The 26,462-nt window shown below is 39.4% G+C and overlaps 1 protein-coding gene across 5 annotated transcripts in view; it reads right to left on the reverse strand.

Moving 5' to 3' along the window:
* ZMIZ1 (zinc finger MIZ-type containing 1) overlaps positions 1–26,462 on the reverse strand; it is a 337,004-nt gene that overhangs the window by 118,620 nt on the left and 191,922 nt on the right. For all 5 annotated transcript variants that reach the window (XM_058028807.1, XM_058028800.1, XM_058028801.1 and 2 more), the window contains exons 5-6: positions 19,773–19,886; positions 6,728–6,833 (exon numbers count right to left, since the gene is read on the reverse strand). In XM_058028807.1, the coding sequence (XP_057884790.1) occupies positions 6,728–6,833; positions 19,773–19,886 (220 nt within the window). The remainder of the gene's footprint in view (positions 1–6,727; positions 6,834–19,772; positions 19,887–26,462) is intronic.

Here is a 26,462-nt window from a genome sequence, read left to right on the forward strand (position 1 = left end):
CCAGTGAAATGTCAAAAAGAACAGGCCAGATACACCACCTGGTATTTTGGCTAGTCAGAATAAAGAAGCAGCAGCTCAGCCATGCAACATCTTTTATAAACAGAGGTGTTCAAGTGTACAGCAGAACAGTGAATGCCAAAAATGAACTGAATTTTCACCAAAACAATACCTATCTACATTGATATGTTATGAGGTCCTCAAGCTCCCAGTGAAAATGAAGAGGAGTTGCCTGGCTACTAGGAGGATAATGAAAATCTGACACAAGTATGATCATGTTTCCCATGAGCAGAAGGCAGATCAAATGCATGAGGAGCACACCTTTCAGGAAGGGAACAACCCAAACAAATAAGGCCCATTGGGGAAAAGCTTCTCATTCTGCAGGCTCTTAACCTCAACATGTTGGAGAGCTGACTACTGACATGTCTGCCATGTGTCAAGCCAACCTGACAGAGGCTCAAGGTACAAGATATAATTGCCAAACTGCAGGTCTGACAGAGCTTTGCTCTGAGTGAACTCATGGGTGGGACAAATGGGTGAAGTCCAGTGTGCCTTTTCTGCAGCCAACCTAAACTGGCTGCCAGAGACTACACACCTGAATTCATGCTGCTTGCCACCAAGCAGCTCTACTGACTGCTTCCTTTTGGCCAAGGGAAGTTGCCCTTCAACTTTACTGAGTGAATGACCCATCAACTTCATTAAGTGAAACTAATACGACTAACCCCACAATCTAAATGAATTAAGATTTAATTACTCATTTATTTGTAGTATCCATACTATAAATCATTAGGAAAGAAAGACTTAGTTGCAACAAAGGTGTATCCTGCCAATATATGTGCCAGAACAGAATTATTTTATCTGTATGACAACAAAGTGTCCCAGCTGAAGCCATGGCTCTGCTGCACTGCATAACTACCTACAGAGGAAGAGGTAGATTCTGTACTGCATGAGACTGAATTTATTAAATGAGATAAATAAAAGTGAGATGGAAGGCATATTATTATCCTTGCTTCAAAAATAAAGAACTACAAAACTGAGAACAAAGCAGGCAAGAGCACACAGTGAGAATCTGTGCTAAGAGCAGGGAAGTGAACTTAGAGATCACCTGAAATGTAGTCAGTTTTCAATACCAAAAGCTGTTTCAGAAGGTATCAGCTGAAAGCAAATAATACCTTTATTTTAATGAGAATTGTCAAGTGGATGGTTTTAGGACACCAACTTTAACTACCAATGGAGTAAGTATCTGCATGGAAATGTAGTAGAAATTTAGGACAACACAGATAAAAGGCTCTTAACCAGCTTCCCAGCTACATCAAGAACCACATTACACAATTTCATACACTGAATTTTATCTTTAAAAAGGCTCTTTCACTTTTCCATTTTCCTTTACTCTGCTCCATCCCTCTCCACTGTCATTCTAGCTGAAAATATTTTTTAAATGGAACTACCCTAATAATTCTGAATTCCCCACCTATTTCAGTGTTTTATTCAATTTACAGCATTATGTTTTTGTGTCAATACCATACTGTAGTGTAATAGCTCTTCTTGTTCTGAGTTGTTCATTTGTTAGTACTTACATACATTTTGTAACTCTGCTCAGCTTTCACTTCACAAACAACCCAAGCTTTTATGCTGCTCTCATAAAGCTGCTTACTTATTCTTATCAGCCACTTTCCTAAGTGCAGATACAGCATCTGCATTTCTTCTCCAGTCGTATAAGACCATTTTGACTTGACTTGCTGGAAATCTTTGGTGTGAGGCATGAGACTGACAATTTATATACTGTTTCTTTCCTAACACAGGCCTGTCAATCATTTGGTCCCTTCAAGCTGGAGGGATGCCATCAGCCTTGGCTGGAGTAATTTCTATTCTATACTTGTAATCCTTTTAGCCACCTTGCCTTGCCTCCACAGATAATGTGAACATTATTACTGGAAACTTAGTAAAAGAGTTAATCTAGCCCTATGGTCCCCCCTGATCTAGAGGTTATCCTTACTTTCTACCTTTTTATTCATTCACATTATGGCATCATTTCTTCTCTCCTTTTACATAATTTCTGGGAGTTTGATTTGATAATACACCAAAATACTCTTTGCCCAATCTCTACTATTGCTTTGAAAATGTATCCTGATCAGGACGTACCTTCAGTCTCAGTATCTTGTCCAGTAATGTTTTAACACCTCCATTTGCCAGCACTCTCACTGCAAATACCCCTGTTAACCCAGGGCCCAATTTAATTACAGCTTTGGCATTCTACTCACAAGAACAGCCCTCTTATATCACAGCTTCAGTACAATGACTCAAGCTAAAGACATAAAAACCCCCATAATATAGAGTCCACAAATACGATGACGTTTTAGTGCATACTTCATATAAATCAAGACTATTAAGTAAATACTGCTCTTGAGAAGTGAAATCAGAAGCACACCAAGCACAGCCTAAGGGACTGAAAGCAAAGTGATATCAAAAAAGGTTGCTTTATCTGCTATCAAACAGCCAACATTTGGCTGCCTGTCCAAGCTATCACAGCATTTTTTTGCTGTAGCTGCTCAGTGCCTGCTAAAGTACCTTTTCTGCACAGTTCTGCCCTCAGGCTTCTTCCTTCCTCTCTCTCTTTACAGAGATAGTGAACACTGTCCTTTTCTGACAATGCTCCCTGTATGATCTCATCCTGTCGTCCCCTTGTCTGGCCTCAGCTTGGCCTCCTGACAAAAGCAAAACTAGAAAAGTAGCTACAAGAGCCATGAAGTTCAGTAGCTCGATAAAGTACCTTAAAAAAAAAACAACTCAGAACAGAAAATTGTTCTCTCTCTTTCTCTTCCAGCCCCCCGAATTTTTTTTTAATAAACACTTTAACTGCTGAACTCCACCTTATTTGAACAGTTAAAAGAAAGCTACCAAATGACTTAAAATCTTCTACAGGAAGGACAAAAGCATCAGATATGCTGAGAAAATGTCCAAGCAAAAATGTCCAAGCAAACACTGTTCAGAGAGAAAGGATTCAGGTTTAAGGAAGAAAAGCCATAATACATAAACACCTATGCACTCACATACTAAGAGCAACTCAGGTTTCTGCAGTCTGGAAGCAAATGAGCAGGCAGCCAACCTGCTGGGCCATTCCCCATAGGTGTCACAACAAGGCAAAGGAATTTGCAGTGGAAGGTCTGGGGAGCAGCTGTCACCAAAAGAGACACATATATTTCTAAAGGCTTTGTCATTTGTCTTCAGGGTGGGAAATGCTGTGTTTGACCTCCTGCTGAGGCTGCTGCCCTGCTGCAGCAGCACAGGCTGGAAGAATAAAAGGCAGCAGCTATTATTTCAGGTACAAACACCAGAAAGCAGAGACAAAAGGCACAGTCATTAAATCGTCATTTCTATTTAAAAACACACAGGGCAACTTATTAATACTTTTCATGCTGCATGAACCACCCCCCTAGGCATTCTCCAAAACCATTTGTATTAGCTAATTGCTAACTATCTCAATGACCAAGTAAAACAACACCAAAAAGCACATCAAACACTGTCTTGGCAACACCAAACAATCCTGGACGGGAGAAGCCAAGGACTTGACAGCTCTTGGTCAGGTGCCCTGCCCTTCCCCAGCTGAGGCTGTGCCCCACCCAGCTGCAGCCTCCTGCCCTCCCTGCCTCCTCCCATGCCTACCTGGACTCTGCTGTGCCATCTGCACCTTCCTTCCAGCTTAGCAGGGAGGCACCACCAGAACAGCTCAAACCAGCTGGGATGAAACAGCATGAGGACATTTCCAAGAACCAAGGGGTGGTTTTCCCACAGAGTTGAGCCAATTTGGCAGCTGGATGCTCTGCCCTCCAGCCTCAGGCTCCAGCCCACTTCCATCAGGGATAAGTGAGATCCCCAGGTGCTGCCATGGGGACCCTGACTCTCCTGGGGCCCCGCAGAGACACAGCTCAGGGAGCAGTCAAACAGGAAAGAAGCCATGCCAGCAACAGCTCTTCTGCCAGAGAGCTCCCTGAATGAGCTTAGGGTGGGAATTCTGGGGAACAGGAGCAGGATACTGGTTACACTGGGTCAGGCATCTGTGCCATCCAGCAGACCTGAGGGACACTGGGCTGCAGGGCTCCACCTGCTCCACACAGCAGAGCTGCCAAGGCTGCCAGCCACCACTGCCAGGCTCCTCCAGGCTCCCAGCCTGCAGGACATCCCTCAACAAGCCTTGTCCCCAGCTGTAAGGAGGTACCAACAGTGGATGGCCCTTGAAAGGATTTGGTGCAATTATTTTCCCCAATGTTCACCTACTCAAATATGTTTTAATTAGAAAGTCTTTCTTTTTCTCCAAGTATTTAAGAATGTCAGACACTAAACAACATGGATTAAAAATGTTTCCAGAGCGATCCCATTGGCAGCATTAAATTCATACTTGGAGGAATGAATGCAAACCATTGTAAATTCCCCTTAAGCCTGGAGGAAGGGAAAAATAAATTCTTATTCATTAAAATTAATGCCATTTGATATCTACATCAGGGATTTCTGCAGGAATGTGACTGGAAGAAGTGCTGAAGGTGTCTTTCATTAGATACAAAAGAAAACAGAAGGAGTTTCTCAAAACAACCTGCAAGCATCCCTGACAACAACTTAAGCAAGTCACAAAAAGCAGCTTTCAATGAAACACACTCTCTACAAGCAAAGCAAAGGACAAGCTCAACATTTTAACCAAAACTGAATGAAGGAGCAGAGCCTCTGCTGTACGAGAAATCAGCAAATATTAACGCACTCTGATGTGGAAAATAACCCTTTAAAACAAGTCTGAAATGACCTCACATTTGTAATCCCAGTCTGTCAATCTTTCAAAGCTGCCTATTCAAGGATGTAGCTCTCAGACCCCCTTTGTGAATGTGACTTCCTTAGAGCAGGGGCTATATGGGAAATTTCACAAAATATGTTATGGTATGCCCCAAAATATGAGTATTTAACACAGATAGTAAGAGCACAAAATGCATAGTGTAGATGGGCATGATGAAACCCCAGGAAGACCTGGCGAAACAACTGTACACACAGTAAAACCAAAGTAGTTGTGAAACCAAATATTTAAGGTTATTGAAAATAAATTATTTCTATATACAACTGAGAAATAGGAAGTAAAGGACTGAGAAGGGTTTTAGAATACATCAAGTGAAGAGCATGTGATTTACCAGCTTTCCCTGTATTCTATCAATTAAAAAGGGAAAGAGTGAACTCTGTATAGAGCACTAAGTTAAAAAGAAACCTCACATATGTTCCTCAAAAGAAGTAATTACTGGTAGAAATCAAACACTGACATTGGGTTTTTCTAGACCATGATGACTGACCAGCAGTTCTCAAGTCTACTCCCTCAGTGAGCCCTAAAGGAAAAGAACTGCAACATCTGACTCTCCACCTCACCTCCTCTAACACACTGATGGAGAGACACATCAGGAAGAATTAGTAAGAGGGGGGAAAAATTAAATTTTTAAAGAAAATTTAATGCTGTCATAGCTGGAAATTCTTCCTTGATAAGCTTTAAAAAAAACCAAACAAAACCAAACAACCAAGAAGAGATGTGATAGCTAACTAATGGATAAACTTAATAGGAAGTCAGAAAAAAGCGACATTGTGCTTGGTCAACAGAATGTTTTATCCTCCACACAGTTTTCCTGGATGAAAATCAGACAGCTTATTCAACATTTAGTAAGATTAATGGTTCCTTCACATTCAAAAAAATAAAACAGTAAGTCCAGTGAACATGCTTTGATGTGAAAGCCACTTCTGCATGAGGAACTGCTTAGAACACTTAGGACAAAAGGTAGCCGTGTTTGGGCTGATAAAAACTGAAAAGGAACATGAAAAGAAATATTAACACCCAATCAGCTGGCCAAAAGTAGTTGTTTTGGAAGAAGGCAACCTTTCCTGATGTTCCAAAATGAGGACTGCATACCAGTTTAGTACTAAGCAGAAAAGTTATCCACGCTCAGTCTGGAATGAAACAATTATCTTCCTGTTTTCCAAGCCAGTGAACATTATGTTGACATTCATCAGCTAAGAAAAGGAGAACTAGAATTAAATGCTCCAGTTAAATCGAACATGTGAGAAGCAGAAAGACCCTTAAGTGCATTTTCTACATCTCTAGAAGGAGCAATGGCAATACATCATGATCAAATATTGCTACTTGATCAGAGACCTGTAACAGATTATTGCTGTAAAATACTGGAAAAATGGCTACTTGTTACTACAGCACTAGAATTACTACCTACTCTTGGCTCAAAATTGTAATTCTAAGGACTAGATGTACAAGGAACCATGGTACTTATTTTCACAGGCACATGAAGTCAAGGAGTATAAGTTTTGCAATAGATATACCAGGGAGTGCAGAACAGATGTGAAAGATTTAGAGGTTGACACATGACAGAAAATCAATGGTTTACCAAGACAGAGGAGTCTGAGTATGTTCATTCCCACCATGAAATTACTAAACATCTGTGCTTCTGCAAGCAGCATTTCATCCATGAGATCAAATAGGGCAACAAACAGCTCTAGCTGGGGAAAATATAAATTTCCAAAGTCACGTATCCTCAGAAGAGCATGCCATTGAAATGCTAAAAGCAACAGAGCTATAAGCACCAAATACGTGTTTGCTTCTGGTTTGTTTTTTTACAGAACGCAAGACAGTCACAGGTAGCATTTTTTACAGAATATCATCATCTGAGAATCAACAATACATCAAAAAAGCTTTTCCTACCAGCTGATTTTGGAGTGAATTTGTCCCTGTTGGCTGCACATACTGCCAGTAGCCTGTATCCAAGATCCAAGTCAAATCCTTGCTGAGCTGCCACTCGACTTACCACCTGCAGAGGGAAAGAGAGAAAGCTTCATTAGGGGTTACTTGAGCTCTTGACAAAGTGACATTAACCTGCTTAACAGCACTAATGTTTGACACCTGAATCTGCTGCAAGAGCACAGTACAAACATGGTATGAGGCAGTGATCCCCAGTAGTTTCCAACACAAGCACAATGAACTGAACACAGGAGTATTCTGGTAATCCAATTATTTGACCACCTGTCAGAAGAAAGGCCTGGTAGTTCCATGAAAATTGGAGAGACAAAAGCCAGAAGAAATAATAGAAGAGCAATGTATGTCAAGAATGTATAGAATACACCTTAATGCATTTGAGATGTGAGGATGAGAAACCCTCAGCCTCTCCCTCTGTTGTACAGTTCCTGGCCCTGTTCCCAAGGGCAGTGCCCAGGTCCTTCAGGTTAAAATGCCTGCTCCACACTGCTGGGCAGGGTTGTCCTACACTGTGCTCAGTGTCACAGTTGCTGCATTTCAACAATACTGTATTGGGGAGCACATTTACCACTGTTTTAGAATGAACAGGCCTGTGCAAGAAGCATTTGCCAAACATTAAATTAGGGTAAGACTGCTGTTGTTGTTGACTGATCTAGAAGAACTAGCAAAACCAGGCAAATTGAAGACTGTAGTCAAGGACAAAAAGCAGTCAACTGTTTCTCCAAGCCAGCAACCCAGCTATCAGCCAAGAACGTATCCTCTTAAAATCTGCACAGCACAAACACAATCCTACAGTCATTCTGCCAAATGATGCTAAAGTTATACACAGCACAGCTTTTCTATTGCCTTCCAGTGGCACATGATGACTTCAGACTCAGAGGCACAGATAAAACAGATTATTCTTAACAGTGCCATTACTTCTTTGCATTAAAACAATGAAGGAACTGCACAAGGGCAGAGCACCATTTCCTGAGGCAAAAGAAAGTCCCTATCTTTAACAGCTTACAGTACAAGAAAATATCCTTCTCCCACCCTTTCTTCATCTGAAAGCTTCTTTCTTAATGGATGACACTGCAATTATGTGTGTCCAGGACTGCAAAAAGCAACAGTATGGAAGAGTGTGAAGAACTAATGTATGTGTTAGTTAAACATTATCTTATACTTTTTCCAATATATCCACTTTTCCAAATTAACAATTAAGAACCAAATTTATTTCTTAAAAAAGAATTAACATGAATGAAGTTCCCAGGTAGATTTTTTGTTCTGTGCTCCTGTTAATTTAAAAATTAGATGTTCATAAGACTTAATCTGTGGGAGTGTTCTCTCCCTAAATTTAACCCTTCCAATCTCAAAACTGAGAAGAGAACGTCAGGGAAAATAAATGGAAGTTGAGGATGATCAGTACAGTAATACACATCTACTGTTTTATCACATTTCTTTACAACTACAGCTTTTAGATAGAAAACTGAAAAGGAATAAAGTAAAAGAAATAATGCAATTTTTTTGATAAACAAAAAACATTTCCAATTTGGTAGATCAGACTTTAATCCTTTACTTTTAGAAGTCCAGTTGTTAGCATCCTGGCTAAGACTCTAGGTCCAAACTTGCAAAATTAAGAAAAAAAATAAACTTAATAATAATAATTTAAAAAAATTAATAAAAACTCACCCAGAAAACCATTAAAAACAGAAAAACAAGAGGAGAATATGATATGTCATATTTCATGCAAAAATAGCGATAGGAGTGAAGACTGGTGGGCTGCCATGTGATCTGGAAAACACTTACATACTTGGAAATCTGTTTCCCTTTTCTACTTCCAGTATCACTGTACTTCAGCCACCCAAAAGTAGATATGGGGGGTGTGAGATGATGAGAAGAAAACAGAAAAAAAGCTCTTCTGATAAACCCAAAACCACACCTTGCAAAAGGCTCCTGAGAACAATGTCTCATTAATGTACAAACATTATTTAAACTCCTTTAGCCATCATGTAATCTCCCATCACAGAGGAACACATTTCAGAGTGCTAATCAGGTCTGTAAAACAATAGAGAAAGGTCCCTCCCATTTTCTGTTTTGAAACAGCACATAATCATTAAACCATTTATTTTGAAGCTGAAGAAAGGCAGATACACCTGGCCATCAGTGAGCACACAGCAACTCAGAAAATGCACTGGCTGCTTAAATATTCTTAATTTGTTTTAATGCATGAAGCTACAAATCCTGAGGCTGTCCTAGCAAGAGGCCAAATCATTACTCTCAACTGACATATTGCTAATTATGGAAAAATTCTACGAAGTAACTCAGGAAACAGAGAGAACTGTAAAACCCACAAAAGCCAAGTTCTGCTTGCCCTGTCTTCACTGAACACACTGCAAAGCCTTGGTCAATGCAGTCCTGACCACAGGCTGACGGCCAGCTTTCTATTCTCCCACATCACATCAGTTTCCTTTTCTTCATTTCCCCTGCCAGAGGAGCAGTGCCATGAAGCTCAGAGGGGTGGAAAGCAGAGATTTCCAGAGCGGGCAGCCCAAGGCTGAGCACACCCCGATGGGCACAGCCTGGCCGGGGAGCTCCCACCTCCTGGTGGCTGAGGCAGCGCCCCAGCAAACACCACACGAGGACTGAGCATGAGAAGGCAGAATCTGAACTTGACCGTGTGCAGAGGTCAGCCCCTCAAACTGTTACTTGCTTCTTCTTACCAAGTGTGAGGGAAAACAAATTGGAAATTTGGATTAGCAAAAAAAAAATTTAAAAAACAATAATGTAACTTTGAAAGAAAGTGCTTCCACTGACAAACTGCACAAAAAGTCCCTTCTTTCTCTCAAAAGAAACTTAATAGAAAGCAGATATTTCTAATAAAATTTCTGTTTTGCCAAGAATCATTTTCCATCTACAGTTTTCTTGTATGCACTCCATTAAATGCAGGAAGAGGGTCTATTAAACAAACTGGTGGACTTGTGTTCGAGAAGGCTTTCTCTGGTCCCTTCTGCCTCAGCTTGCTCACCATGAATAGGGCAGTACACATCTATTTCCTTTACAAGGAATGGTTAGGTCAACTATGGTAAGTGCTTACAGCATTGCAGAATGAACTCATGGTTGAACACATGGTGCCAGCAGCATCCTGTCTGAATTTTCTAACAAGGCTTAAAAATATTTGCATTGACTTTATTTCAAATTTTTCTTTTAACTGTGACAGGTCAAAGACTTTTATTTCAAAATTAAGGTCAACGGAACAGATCATACATCCCCCTCCCAAGACCCTATTTCAGGTTGTCTACAATTCAAGTCAGACATGGCTCACTTGGTACTTGTCAAACTTTCCTCTGTATGCAAGGGACCCCTGGCTTTTAAACAGACACTGAGAATTCTCAGAAACAAGATGACAAATGCATTATAGGAGCACGATCCACAGAACACAAAGAAATAGCTACAAGACATTTGGTAAGTTTAATATATTCAGGTAAGCAGATCCTGGTGAAATTTACCTTTGAGTGCCTCAAAGGAATTTACCTGGACAAACAGTGTAACTGCTAATGATTATCTTCAGAAATTCATTCAAGACAGACAGCTTGGAGATGTACCAAATCTGGTTTTAAGATTGTAAAAGGTGACTCACAGGAAGTACATATATCCAGAGAGACAACAAAAACAGGTATTAAAGAAGTACTAGGTGAGCAATACAGAACATCATCATGAGTACATCACAAGTTACCATATCTTTAATATGTCTTTTGACATTATCTTATGTAACACTATTGTAACAAGGGAATATAGCCCAGATGACAGAAGTATAAATTTCACTCATATTATTAATTACTAGTCTTTTGTCAAATTATAACTTGTGCTTTTACACGTAATTTCTATATACTTAGTCCTGACCTGAACAACGACAGAGTAAACTGCAAAACCTCTAGGTGGTTTTACAGGCAAAAGAGTCTGCAAACACCTAACAGGAGAGGGTAAGAGTTTAAAATTACCATTATAACCAGGAAAAACGTTGCAAAAATGAGACCGAAGTCACACATGAAATACTACAGATCAGAAAGAAAGAAAAATTAAATGCCTAAGTAGAAAATTAGGAACAGATATTCATCTTCTCAGTGTATATGTGACTCACTGGGAAAATGTTTGAGGTATTAAAAATCAACTGGCACTGGAAAGACCTACCTATCATTCTCTGGCTTTTGGAGGGTAAGGGGATTTATAGTAGACCAGACTGTATCTGTATCACATCCTGGCTTGGGGAAAAAGAGTAGAGAGCAAGGTCCCTTAGGTCTGTCCCAAGCCAAACCTCAGTGATTCCAGACACCTGCTGCCTACTGGAGCCATTCCGCTCAGCCTGAACTCTGTCCCAGGAATTCTAGCACATTTGAAACCTTCTGTGATTTCAGCCTTATTCAGGTACCTGTGCAGATCAGATGGGATCAAGGCAACAATTTCAATAATCCATTAAATGACATGGCTAAGGGATCATGATACCATTTGCAAACATACTCTTTCTCTAGCTACAAATTCAAATCCAGTGTATCAGCAAAAACTCGGGCAGTGTGTAGCTGGTACCATGTGTTCAACCATGACTTCATTCTGCAATGCTGTAAGAACTTATCTTACTTGATCTACCCATACATAACATAGCATTCCATTGAAAAGCAGTGTATTAAAGAAAAAAACAACAGACATAATTTCCAGTACCAGAACCATAAACTGAGATCACCATCCTTTATCATGGGTGAGAGAGGTGCTTGGCCAGCTCAAGATTCAACACCTAATATTTCTTTATGTTATTTTACAATAACGTTCCAGACAGCTAGACTTTATAAAAGCTAGCCTATTTCCTAAACACACTTGCAACACCTAAATTTTAAATTTTGATAGGGCACTAACAGCTATTTTAAGCTGTCTTTAAGGGAATATATACCCTATCTGCAAACAAACATTATTATAACATCAAATGCCAGTAAGAAAATCTGATCACTTCAAACCTCTGAAATCTTTAATCTGAATAATTCAGATAAACAGCTTTCAAAAAGGCGACATTGCATTCACTGTCTGTGACTCAGCTCTGCAGAGATCCAGATGTCTGAACTCTCAGGGTCATTGACAGTGAGGAGAAAATGATGAGAGTGAGGTTTTAATTACATGAAAAGCAGACAAATATGGCTACCAGCATCTTTTCTTTGCTGAATTTACCTTCAGTATTTCTCCCTCCTCCCCCCGCCTCCTTTCTCCTTTTGCAAGGCTAAGGAGCTTCACCACGGAGCTTCAGTCCCTGCCCTGCTTGTCATCACCCCACGAAGTACTGGAACAATGTGGCTCTCAACCTAACAGCCCTGTTAATCAAGAGAGCTACACGACTGCTTATTTCTAAACTCCCTTCCCATTATGTTGCACTTTCAATGAAACTCTTAACTAGCAGCAGTCAAGAGCACTCCCCCCTGCTGGCATCAGAATGAATTTTACCAATTCAATTTGCTGGTTGCTCAAAACTAAAAATGCCAGCTGATTGCTAGTTCAGACGGCTCCGTGTTCAGCCACTTGTGCATACTTGAAATTATCTGAATGCAGTTTGAAGACTACAGCAGAAATTTTGTAATTAGAATTCTGCAATGTAGATGGTAATTTTTCCCCCTCAGTAACACACAAAGATCAGATAAACAGGAAGCAAATTGAGGAATTCTGCAACATGAATAGTGATCTGCCTCAAACAGAAAAAAAAAAAATAAATAAAGGGTAGGAAAAGGAGGAAGAAATCTGTGATCTGAAGTCCTGATCTGATGAGACTCTTGCACTCCAGTTGCAGAAGGGCTGCCTCAACAATAGAGACAATCAAAGCAAGTCAGGGAAGTTATATATAACATTAAATAGTTTCTTGCCTTTGATGCTTGAAAACAGACATTAAGTAGGTTCTGCAAATATAAGAGACTTTACAGAGTCCTTGTATTCAAATTAAGAAGTTTCTTAAACATTATTTCCCACTCGATAAGGTGGATAAAGGCCATATTTGCAAAGTAAGACAAGCCAGTATGCCTGCCATGTACTTTGTGATGCTTCCTGCAATGGTGACATAACTCATGCAGAGTAAGGGTATCTCCTCCTGTACATCCTCTTCCTCTCTGCATGTCTCTAACCACCCCAAACATCGAAGAGAAGGTCATTATTCTCGACCGTCTCCGCTGGAGATTGTCCCAGAGGAAAAGAGGCAGGGATTGTGCTGTAATTAAAGCAGCTGATCACTGGGTCACTGCAGTACTGCTGCCACCTGAGTCCTGGCACACTCTGAACAGTGATTTGCATCAAACACACACTGCTCATACAGACAGAGTGACAAGGGAATTCCAGAAACACTTCACTTTGGAGAGCAGGAGATCTCCATGAGTTTTAGATAACCCATGACAAGCCTACCAGAGTTTAGGTTAAAAGGGCTTCAGGAAAGCACAAAGTGAAAGGACAAGCAGTAACACTGAGTTATTTGGTAGCACTCAGAGCTGCTGGGTAGCAGAGTGTTCTGTGCCTGCTGGCTGTACCCTGGCAGTACAGCACGTACACAGCCCTGGAGTGCTGTGCTGCTCTGCAAACACACAGCTCTGTGTTCAACAGATGCCTGGAGAGCATGATGGGAACAGGATTTCTTCCACGTGAACTTTTTGCTCTGGAAGTCTTGGATAAAAAGAGTAAATGTAACATTTCTAGGGCTCTCATGGGCAGCTGCAACCTCCCATTTTCTGGGTATAGATATGCTGAACCAACTCTTCGACCTAATTAATCACATTCAAACCCTGATCTGATTAGAAATCTGATTTTTGGAATGGCACAGGTTGATTTTTGATTATGTACTTTTCTGCCTTGAATCCAGGCAAGCATTAGCTGCATTTGCAGTCTGAGGCATCCTGTTATTGAAATATTCCGTTCTCAGTTTTGTTTTCTTCTTTTTTTTTTTTTTTTTTTTTTTTGTTTGTTTGTTTTGTTTTGTTGTTGTTGTTTTTGTTTTGGATTTTTTGGGTGGTTTTTGTTTTTTTGGTTTTTTTTTAACATGTATGTCTTTTTTTTTTAACCAATCATGCTCTTCATACCATATCAGACAAGCTAAAATAGATTTCTGTGTTATGAAACTGAGAGCAGTTAGGCCTTTTTTCTCCTTAAAATGATCTAAAATAATGTCAACAGTCTCAATGCCAGGATTTTCTGAAGAGAAACACAATTCAAAAGATTACTGTATTATTGTATTGGTATCATCAGAACATGAACTTTTAGCAGATACTTCCATCAGTTTATCACTGATGCTTGTAATTTCAGCAACGCTTATCTGCAGTAGAGAGATGTAGTAAGAACTATAAGCAGAACACAAAATTTAAAAGAAATCCATAACCTTTAGATGAAGTACAGCTAGGACTACAGCTTTGTGTTTTGTTTACTTGCTTGTTGCAATTTAAAGAGAAATATTCTTTCACAAACACAGGTAAGTTTCCCACGTCTGATGACGGAGGCGGACCCAGTATTTGGAGAGGAAAATCTAGAACATTAAGATTTGGAGGGAAGGCATTTTTGATTACTATTTCAATTACTATTTTGGCATAGCTTTTTGTGGACAACCTGAGGTAGGAAGTCTTCGCATCTCTTGGATGTAAAGAGAAACTCAAATCCCAACCACAGTGGTGAGAGACAAAAGCTTCCCCACAGAAGCTCTTACATTCAGTGATTTACCAGGAGCCAGCTCAGGTAAGCACATCCTGCTTACCTAAATTCCTCCTACTGTCCAAAATCATTGTAGTGATGGATTTTAATTTCTCAGATGAAGCACCCAGGTACAGCCACAGAGTAACTGCACACAGCTTTGCCTCTCTCACTCTTTTATTTCTTGATTGCACACACTGAAGAGCCCTAAAGAACAATAAACTTGGTGCCTTGTAAAGCTGAAGCACAGCAAGAGAACAAGGCAGTGCCTTTACGGTCCTTTGCTGAAGACAAGTCTGTAAATCTGTCCATTTTGCTCTCGGCTGTCTTCTCATTTCCATTTTTGCTGCAGCACCAACACAAATATCACCCAAAGCTTCAATAAGATCATTTACATGTTAAACTGCTTGGCAAGAGCAGACCATGGGATGAAACTACACTGCCCCTGAGAAGGGGCAGAAATGAACAAAACAGCTTGGGCCAAATGCTGACTGGAAGTTATTTGTACTGCAGTCTACTTTGAAGCATTCTTTCCTGAAAAACTTTGGAGCAATATTTTGCTTTTGTATCCCATACACAGAGATATAATTCAATTGTGGTGTAACTTTTTGCTCAACCTTACTGTTAAACATGACTTTTAGTATCCACATGGATTGGGAAACGGTTAGGAGAAAAGTTAACCTGTGAGTGATTAAAGTACTTGGATTTCTCTGCTTGGACAGATATCTGATTTGGCCAAAATAGGGTAATTTTTTTAAACTGCTGTGTAGTAACTGAAGCTGTTTATTTCAGAAGACTGTAAGGTAATTCCATATACAGTACATTTTTAGAGAATTAAATGCTTAAATTTATCAAGACTATCAGCCTGGCCATAATATATTCTAGTACTAGAGTAAGAAATTTTTTCAATCCTAATAAAACACAGCTTTGCCTGGTTTGTAGAAGTAGTATTATATACAAAAGATAACCATATCCATTGCCATTTCAATAATTTATAGAATCAATGATTTCAATTATAATTCAGTTTCTGGCCTACAGACTGTCTATTTGATTTGAAAATAACTACTGTTGAAAAAGAGCACCCAGCTTTTCTTGGCAAGTTAGAAAAAATTTTATTGTCTCTGAGAAAGATCATAATTTGTTTGCATGAGCTCTGTAAAAGCTGTTTAAGGGAACCTTTCCACAGCCTGTAGCTTGCAAGGAATAAAACAGATCCAAAGCTTACCCCTTTACCCCTGACTTATTATTTATCTGTTGAAATGAGCATTCTTTATAAATTTTTATTACCCACTCACTTCAGTGATTTTCTGTAATGGGTAAGCACAAAAAGTTAAGCTCTAGAATTAGTGTCTGTCAGAACTGTTTGAACATAGCAACATGATGCACTTGCATGACATTTTGGTCAGAAGAGGCACAGATTTTGGGGCTTAGTTAATGAAAAAATATTTTCTATTTATGGCACAAGTAATTGGTTTACCTATGTATCCTTTTCTATTTGACTGTTTGCACTGCACAAAAATACCCCAGTTTTGTTCATAGGCCTTGGCAGCATTAGCCTGATTTTTTCATCACAAAAGGAAATTATTTAAACTCTAAATGAGTAATCATTTAAAGTATCTGTTATATGAAGTATTTGACTACCGAAATGAAGTTTACATACCTTATTAGGTACCTCTCTGGCAAAATTTACCTGTTGTATCAAATACTGAGTTTGTTCTATAAATAAGAAAACCATTCCTTTTATGTTGCACACAATGTCACTGGAGCCCACAGTAGCAAATGTAACTTCAGAATTACAAAGTACTGCTGATGTGGAAAAACTATCTACTACAAATAGCCAGTTTGCATACTGTGCACAGATTTTACAAAAAAAAAAAAATCACCAAGGCAAGACAAACACTAGACACGTATTATACATGTTGTTGCTCAACAATTGCTGTCTAGCAAACTCATGAAATTTTCAAGTCACCAAGATTTCTCTAAGTGCTGGTATTACAATTTAAGAAAACCCTCTGCAACAGGCTATTCTGTATATTATTCTATATATATTTTCTACATATTATTATCAAAACCAGTAATTCCATAAATGAAGCCAGAAGCTCCTCTGCTACTGACAAGGCAGAGTATTTCTAAGATCATTCTTCTGCATGTGTTCTAAGACAGGCAGCAGGGATACAAACATCCAGGTGGTTATCCAGTTACCAGACATTACTGACAGTCCCAACACAAAAACAGCATGTCAGGTAAACAGAACTACTTCTAAGAACCACTTCTTAAATTAAAGCCTTATTTCAAGACTGTGAGCATATTTGTCCTTTATTAATCAGATTAAATCTAATTGGTTAATTTTTACAAAAGACTGTACATAGGACTTACATGATGCAAAGGATCTGTTATACCTATTACACCTATGTTTTGCTGATCTGTGATAACCTGTTCAGCTGGCTATTCATACCACAACAGATCTGCTTTGCTGCTCTCTCATTACATCTGATGCATTTCAGCTCTGCAGTGTGTGAATGACTGTTTGCACATTCCTGAGAGAGCCTGCCTTTCTGCATTCATGACATCCTCAGAAGTTTCAATTCAGATTAGTATATGTCGTGTTACCACTCGTAGGACATGATCATTTCATATCCCTTGATGGTTCCAGAACAGCTTAGCATACACCACTTTTTCCCTGGTCAGAGAGTTAATGGAACAGAATGCCATAAAAATAACAAAAATCATTCTCAATACTACAGAGGGGAAGCTTTATGAGCAAGCAAGCATTTTTAATATTTGTAGACTTTCCAAATTAAATGCCTTAAAGAACCACACAGCTCAAATGTTGCAATGATGGTAGAGATCCCTTTCTTTAAAAAAGTATATCTAAAAATATGGAAATTTGCAGGGATTTGACCATTGAAGGTCATTTTAAAAGCTAGCAAAATAAAACAGTAATCCTGTTTCAGTGATTGAATACTTTCATACTCATTTTTCATTTTTCTTTTAGCATAATCCTCACAAAGAAGTAAGAACTGGTAAACCTTATCAGCATTAACAAAAATAGGCTCCTGATAGCACAGAATATGAAGCTATGCAATCTAGTGTTAAATCTACTCATGATATTCCATTATTTCCGCTACCTTTGACTTATTTGCAACTTTCTGAATAATTTCTCTGAAAACAGACTAAAGTTCCATCATGTTTGTTAAAAGTAGACAAACCCCTTTTACTGTAAGGAAATGAAAAATCCATGTTTGCTAAATTATGAAACAGAACATATTAATTAGAAAGAAATTATGTATGAGTAAGCCTAAATAGAAAAAATATACATATAAGGAGAAAAAAAATTTAAAAGAGAGACCTTGCCCACTGTACTGCTAATGTATGAAGATGATACAGGAAGTACAAACCTCTTGGGATACAACCATGCTGTTAAGTCTGTTTAATGGGAAGAAGGAAGAGGGAGAGGGATGTACACAACAAGAAATTAAAGAATATCTTTCTTAGAGGGATTTTAAAATTAAGAACAAGAAACATCTTCATTGCAGTTTATAGGCATTCTGCAAACCCTGTGTATTTATCAAACACAGAACAAGCCACCTGGTTAAGTTCCTGCGTTATTTCCTTGTCAGGAATGTAATGAAATTACAGCACATGATAAAGATGCTGCTGACAGTCAGTCCTACACTGCAGATAATTCTCTCCCACAACAAGCTTGGGAAAGGGGCATGCCATCCTGTTCAGATTTCAGGGAGAAGTATGAAGCAAAGTAATACATGTGGTTCAAATATTAACAGTACTGAGATGGTAATACTGGTTATTTTATTTCATCCTTGACAGAAGAAAAACAGTATTTTTATTTCAACACACTGAAAAACACGTATTGTGTTTTACCTCACCAGTTTTCATGGAACATTTCCTGCCCACTTTCTGTACACTGTGAGGAGAATGAATCACTGGCAGTCAGACCTTATTTTGACCCTTCACTTGGGAAGGGCTGAAGATCAGCTCATGTAGAAAGAAAAGATTTAAACAGCAAGGAAGTCGCAGGTCAGACTCACAATGTTCCAGCAAGGGCTGCAGAGAAATACTGTGCACAGATTGCCCAGTTATACCTGAGGTGAATATCTGCTTTCCCAAAAGCTACCCTGAAAAATGCTAGCAAAGTTTTTAAAAAGCCTAAATAAAATATAGTTATGGTCAATTGGACATTATGTGCATTTTCTCATAATTGATGCTACTGATAACTTTTACTTCAAACAGGATTGTTAAATAGTCTGTCTTTGGACTTTACCATTTTTAACTTCCTTTATTTTATTTTTTCTCTGACTGGAAGATTATATGCATCTCCTATTATAACTGGATTTATTCTAACTTTCTGACATACAAATCTGAGGGATGCTATACACTGGAGCACACTAAGATGGAGCCATTCCTTAACATTTGGATTTCAAGCAACTAAATTTCAGTCTTAATGTCTGTTTCATGTATACCAGCTACACAATGCATGAAAGTAATCCACGCACTTCTGCCCCACAACAAATAAAATGATAGTCCCTTCATTAATAATTTCAGAATTTCTGTTTCTTTTGTGACTATTTATTTAGATCATCTTGCTTGGCAAATTGCAGTGAGACTTTTAATCCTTCTGCTCAGTCAGAATTTAATTAAAGTCTTAACTCTGCATAAAAGTTCTGGACTGCTGGTGCTAGAAAACAAAAGTTTCAAAACCAAAATGTATAGAAAAAAATATATTTTAATGCATTATAATGAAGTTGCTTTAGGAACTACAGTGTTCTTAATGAAAAGTGAATGAAAAGAAAAGCACTGAAATCAATGGAATTGTTGGAATTAGTATGTCAGAATGAGACCTGCAGTCAATTCATGTAACAAAGTAAGCTAAACAGGCATGTCAGAAACACTGTTTAGCTGGAAGCACAGCATACATAGAATAAAAGGCAAGTGGTTCTTCAGCCCTACCAAAAATGCCAAAGGAAAATAAATACCTGGAAAGTTCATCACTCTGTAAGAACATTAGCAATTTCACATCATGAGATAATACTGTATGTGTGTAACAAATAATCCAGCCTGTGCATTTGTAAGTCATCTAACTAAAAATGTTTAGCCCTCTTATGATCCAACTTCTTCTGATTGCATTTTGCTTCCTGTTAACCAATGGAGTCAAATAAACAGGTCTTAGGGTCTGGCTTTATGTATTAAAGGTAAAATGACAAAAATTCCCTTAAAACGCAGATTCTGAAAATCAAGTTCCCTTGGTCACGAGAGAGTGAACAGAGTATAAAACAGAACTGGAGCCACAGTAGGGTGGACATACCGTCAAACAGCCCATCAGGCTCTGCTCAAACGGTCTCTGGAAGGCTCTGGGGTCTCCACACCAGTCCAGGAGCTCTGTTGCTGCATTATGGAAGTTTGCTGGGTTCTGTAAGTGCTGGAAAGGGAAGGCAAAGCAACATGGTAAATAACATACATGAGGGCTGACATATTCCTTTCTACATCACTTTATTGCAAAGTCTGGCAACTAGGAACAGCACATAATTCAAAAGCAAGACTTTCAACTGCACAGTGAATGCAGAAAATCCTGCTTCATTCTTATTAATGCTTACACCATTCTCTGACATGACTTGAGTTAGAGACAAGCTGTAGCTGAAACACCAGAGCTCCCCAAACTCTCTCTCCACAGCACCACTTCTCCCACCTGCAAATCATAGTGGATTCCACTTGGAAACCCAAATTGACTGAGCCCAAATTAAGGGAACTTTTAGTCTCGGGTTCAACGCCTTTGAGGTGTGTTTATGCCCCACTGTTGGGACATGGCAGCACAGCACCTTCCAATAATCAAGATTTCAATCTTTGCTGCTGGCCAATGAGGCAAATGTGACAGACTCAGAAATGCCAGTGCCAGGGAGAAGCACACTCACTGTACCAATCCCTTCCAGGAACCTTGGCATCACTGCTTGTGACATCATTAGGAGCAATTAGGGTGATCAGCTTCAGGATCATGAAAAACTGAGGGTTATTTCTTAACTGAAAATGCTTCCACATGCACAGAAGTCAGGCAGACATTTCAGAGGGGAATCCTACCTCTCCTGAAGAGGGTGGCAGGATTTTGAAAGGGGAAAAAAAATAAATCTGATTTTGTTTTGAAATTTGCATCAGCAATGGATTTTTTATTCTTGACTACCACATTAATTTCTGCCTTTTTACTGAACAATAGGAAGTCCTGATTTTAGAGGCACTTAGTAAACTTACCTATACTATTGTTCACACTGTCATCCCTCACTGTCTACATTACCAAAGTATTCCAAAATTTTAGCTGAAGGAGAGGGATGGCACAGAAAAGAAGGAATTCAATTTACAACAGTGATATTGTTACTAAATTCTCCAGTTCTGGTGACGGCAGATGTGTCAGTGAAAACTCCAGAAACAACAAGAATAAAGAGCATTTAGGAATTGTTGGGATTTTTTAAGTAGTGGTTTTATAATTCTTGGAATTGCTGAGAAAAACATGAAAATGATATGAGTGTTATATCTGGGAGGCACAAATCTCAGGGGCATAATTTTTAAAATATATAATTACTTTTAAATCAGTTGCATAATTTGGGAAAACATGACTGCTAATTTCTAAGCATCTGGATCAACTATAATGTTCACAACCTATTTTTTCTCCCTTCATGCCCTCATGCCTGAGTAGCTGCATATATTAACATCATGACAAATGAAGGGAAAAAAAAATTCCTGCTATGGCAGGTTTTCAGGAGTTCCCAGTCTGTGAGCTTTTGGACCACGTTCCATTAGATAATTCTTATTTAATGAACGCTCTTGGTCAGAGGCCTTGTTCTAACAAGGGATGACTGACATGCAGGGCATGGATTGTTAAAACAATAGCAGAATTTGAAAAAGCAGACAGGCATTGTGCAAAGTGGGTTTCTACCTCTGCTCTACCAACAGGGGTACAGCTCACACTAACAACCAGTGAGAGCTTTACCTAGGCTGTGTTTCAGAATTACATCTCTGGCTGATCATATAATTATTGGTGGAGGAGTCAAATGAATGTGTATACAGATGAAAGGCAAGAATCCAAGTGAGTACATGTAAGAAGCCATATTGTAAGGCTTCGTGTAAAAAAAAATCCCATGAACAGAGCCAGTAGTTTGGGTTATGAATCTTCCAAGTAAAAGGGGAAAGGATTCCTTTTTGAACTCTTCACTTAAACCACCAGAGAAGTGACTGCCTGACACCAAATCTCTGAGTGAATACAGCTCCTTCCACAGGCCACTTTGATCTGCAGGGGAAACAGAAGTTGCTTCAAACCTCTCTACAACAGCATGTGTAAGCTCTGCTAATATCAAATACACTATTTCCAGAAGGCAAGAGAGGCACATGAGCTGGTGAACAAAGTGCTGAATGCCTACTGTACTGATAGGACTTAGGTCACAGATCTCTCAGAAGGGAAAAAAATAACCCCAACCAAAACCACAGAAACAACATAAAGAACAATTCACTGAAACCTATGCAATTTTGTATGTGAAATAGTTTTTAGTAACTCTTCTCTCCTTGTGGGAAAGGAAATGAATTGAGAGCCACTAATCAAAAACCCAAGTAAGAGCTACATGATATTTATTCCCACCAGTGTTGCTGCTTGCCAGACACACACATCTTCTGCTAAAGCTTACAATGAAATTTCACCATTGAGAAACACACTGTACCTGAATGAGAACAATTTTAGATACAGGCTAACAGATAGAAAGCAGGGCACGCCCTTATCCACATGCTGTATTTTCAGTGTAGCACCACATAAGGGTAATTTGTACTTATCATAACACCACTGAAAAGCAGTATTTTTTTCCTAAAGTTTCAACATGTACTAAACTTGCACTTTGCTATGGCAGAAAAGGCTACTTTTACTTGCCTGTGCCAAGGTAGTTGTGACCTCAATGACTTGGTTTTAACTGTTTGTTCTGCAACCCTCCAGCAAGTTACTTCACTGCATCAGAACTCATCCCTGAGGACACTATCACAACCCACATAAATACAGAGGGGATACTGAAATCCTGACTTCCTAAATGCAACTGCCCCACTGAAACTTGGTTAGAAACTCACTGGGCAAGATCACCAATTCTGTTAGTTCCATCATAGACTAAAATCTCCAAACAAAACACAGGAAAAAGTCAGAATACCAGTGGGTCCTGCCTCTGTGCAGTGGATTTGAATAGTTTATGGGATGAGATAAAGCTGGTCCTGAGGACATTTCTTGCAATGTGGCACAGAATTCTGTCTGGGACATATTTCTCACAGATTTCTGACTTTCTAAATAATTTTAAATTGAGGTTCTCCTCCAGTTTTTCACATTTAAAGGCTAAGGCTACTTTTGTAGAAAACAAACAGAACACCCAGTACGAACCAAAGCATGAAGGCAGGTGCAATTCCTTCCCTCAGTTACATAAGAAAACATTCCAAATGCCTGCTGTGATTTTTATTTATTGACAACTTAAACACTGTATGTGGAGCAAAAAGCTCCAATGTCATTCACATCCTCACAACAAAAAGCCTGCCTGAGAAGAGTTTTACATCTGCCATACCCATCGAGCAGGAAATAAAGAGATATTCTCAGTTCTCAATCCAAGAACAGAAGTACAAACCAAAGCTTATGCCAGATTCATCCATCAGCTTTGTTGTGAAGCATTTTACATGCATGGCTCTATCCTCTTCAACTGAAATTATTGGCAGCATTCTGAAGAAGCAAGGCATATATCTGAAGAGTCTTGTCTGAAACTGTGCTTCTTGTAAACAAGGGGAAAAAAATCCACCTCATTAGGAGCTGGTTTAGACAAACGTGACAATGAACCAGATCTGGATAAAACACATCTTGGGGTATCTTCAAAGCTGCTAGTGAAGGGACACCTAACAGCACCATGCTTGCAAGCAATGATGTTTTCAGCAAGTGGAGAGGGTTTGTATGAATAAAATCTGAAGCAAAAAATGAACAAAGCCAATGAACTGAATGAAACAGTTATTTACCAGATTGCTTTCAGTATTATTTGCTTTTCAGAAAACTATTAGTGAAACATGACAATTTCTGTAATTGAAAAAACTTATAAGATTTTCAGTCTAATCATTTATAATACCCCAAATCTAATATTCTCTTAGCCTGAATAGAACAGAAATCACAGGAATACTTGATGCATGTGAGCATATCATTATTGTGGGGATCACCAGGTGATGCTCTGAAGAGAGAGTCTGAGTCTCAGAGTCATATTTGATCTTGCAAGGGATCTCTTGCTCTTTGTAGCTACTCAATTAACAGTCTGGTGTAGGGGGATAGAGAGAACAGCAGAAGACTTTGCTATCCATTTTACTATCTCCAAAGAAGAGAACTGTACCAGCAAAGCCCTTTTCTGAGGATTGCTGACATTAGAGCTGGATTCCAGGGAAGATGGGAACATCTACTGCTGCTCGTGATCACCTCTGGCTTAAACGCTCTATTCACCTAAAGAACAGATCACCTTTGTAAATTTGTGTGCACATACAGGCAGAGGATGCAGGTACAGTAGGATCCAAGTTCACCAGATTCCACTGCAACTGTCTGTGTGCCCACTCCATGGTTTACAGCTCTGTCATCTCCTGGGGTGAGGGCAACAATGCCAGTGTTTAGATTTACATACAACAGCTGACATGTGGCAATTTTTGGTCCCAACGTTTCAGAATACAGCCACCCATTGAAATTGTTACTCCCTTCCAATCAAACAGTGATCAGAAAGTCTTGATATACAATAAAAACTCTGCAATGGGCACAAAAATATAAGCTTCATTTCACATGTGAATTCAGGCCCTTATGAGTTAAAAAGGTATATATAATAAAGACCTTATATAGAAGGATACTAAAGCTTTAGAAGGATACTAAAGCACAACTGAGTACTCTCTGGGTGGGTGGGTGAAAAGTGGGTGAAAGCATTTCCTGCAACCCAAGATTCAATATGATTTTGGAGACTGAAACCAATTACCCACATTGAAACATGGCAATGATGATGCCCTTATCTTCTCTAAATATAGAAGACTACAACCCTTCTCTACACTTGTGTACCTTAGAACAGTCAAGTAAGCAATGCAAGAATATCAGTCAAAATTAAGAACAATTACAGAGATTTAATATTATCTCACATCAAGAAATGCTAATGTGATGGCAATGGTATGGAAAATGAATCATTTAAACATGAAATCCATATGTTCCTCTTTGCTGCTATAGAAAAAAAAATGTTGAATTTCAATTTACAAATGACATCTCTAGTGGAGAGTTTTTTCCCTCTTTTCTGTAGAACACATCAGACTGAAGGCAGAGACCTAATTTGCCACAATTTAACCTATTCAAAATGAGATGTCATGCAGTAAGTTTTTGAGCAGCAAACTGTTTAACTATGCTAAACAAGTTATTGCATTTATTTATGTGATGTCGCAGCAAATTATGAAGGCCGAATCAAGTTGTCTGTTTGTTTTGCCGAGTTACGTCTGCTCTGTGTCTCACTCCTTGATTTAATTGAACTGCTGAAGATAATATAACTTATCACACAGACATTATGCCATGTTGTAGATTCTAGGTTAATTAACAGTAGCCTACAGTCACTGAATTTCTCACATGGTTAGCCACTTGGACCCTGTCTACTGTCTAGCTTCACTAATCAACGAGTCTGGGAATTTTACATCAGCGGCACAAAACACTGGCAACACAGGGAGCTTTTCAGTGCACAGAAAAAGAGAGCACAGAGAGATGTAGGTAGCCTTTTCTTTGCTCTGAAATTAACCCTTTCCTGCACACCATGTGGCAAGACTGCACGCTTGGCAAACATTCTGGTCCATCAGCTGGGGAGAGTGAATCCAGGAGGCAGCTGTTCTCCTGCAGGACAGAAACTCTGGGCAGCTGTTCCACAAGCACTGGGGGCTGGCAGTGGGAACAGCACTGGGGGCTGCCAGCCCTGGAAAGCTCCTGCCTCCCTCTGCCTTCTCCCCTGCCCAGCACAGGAGGACACAGGCCTGCCTGCACAGTGAATTAGCCCCATTCTGCACTAACAATCTGAGCTGCCCTGGCCCTCCAGGATGGCAGGCAGGTCCTTGAACCTTAGCCCCAGCAGGGGAGGCAGCAGCAGTGTGAGATAATATTAAACCTCCAGGGGAAGCCCTTCAGGAGCCCATGGGAATGAGCACGTGTTACAGCACAGCATTTTTCCATACCAACACTAGTCTGAAGCTGACCTAAATCCTAGGACACATTTGTTGGTGATGCTTAGTCTTATGGCAGGTTGTTGCTGTGAGCTTCCTTGCCCAAACATGCACTTCCAGCATTCTCAGTGCCTCAGACCACACTTGCTGTTCTGACTGTGATCTAACCTCCCAAATGCAGACTTTCAGTCACCACTCACAGTGAGATCCCTTATGTGGCCACACAATCATTAGAGCTGACTCAAAGAAAGGGGCAGCAAACAAAAGGTAGGGCTGGGAAGGTACCAAGACTCTGCTCTCAGCAGCAGCTTTGGATTAAACGCATGGCGAAACTTCTCCCAAAGGTGGAGCTGTATCATCAATGTAAGAGGATGACACAGTTAAGTTCACATCATAAACACTCCTCCTGCCTCACAAAACCCTCCTTAAAAAAAAAAATAACTGTACTTTTAATAATTTCAAGCCAGATAAATATTTTGTTATTAATATTCCTCATTATTTTACATAAACATAATGCATGCAAAGAAAGGTGCCAAAAGGAAACAGATTTTTAGTGTTCTGATACTGTGCATATTTACTCTTGAGGTAATGCTGAGACTTCAGTCAAGTTTAGACAACATGTTCATCTCTATGCTCTCAAAACTTTCCAACAGGTCAAGAATTCCAAGGTATATAAAACCCAGCATAAAGCCCATCTCTTCCAGATGATGAGGCCAGATACTCTGTATGACATAAATTTTGTATACATTTGAAATGCCTGTGTACAACTCTGAGGTTCACATGAACTGCTTGC

Source organism: Melospiza georgiana, chromosome 8 (assembly GCF_028018845.1).
Source record: "Melospiza georgiana isolate bMelGeo1 chromosome 8, bMelGeo1.pri, whole genome shotgun sequence".
Taxonomy (NCBI): Eukaryota; Metazoa; Chordata; class Aves; order Passeriformes; family Passerellidae; genus Melospiza; species Melospiza georgiana.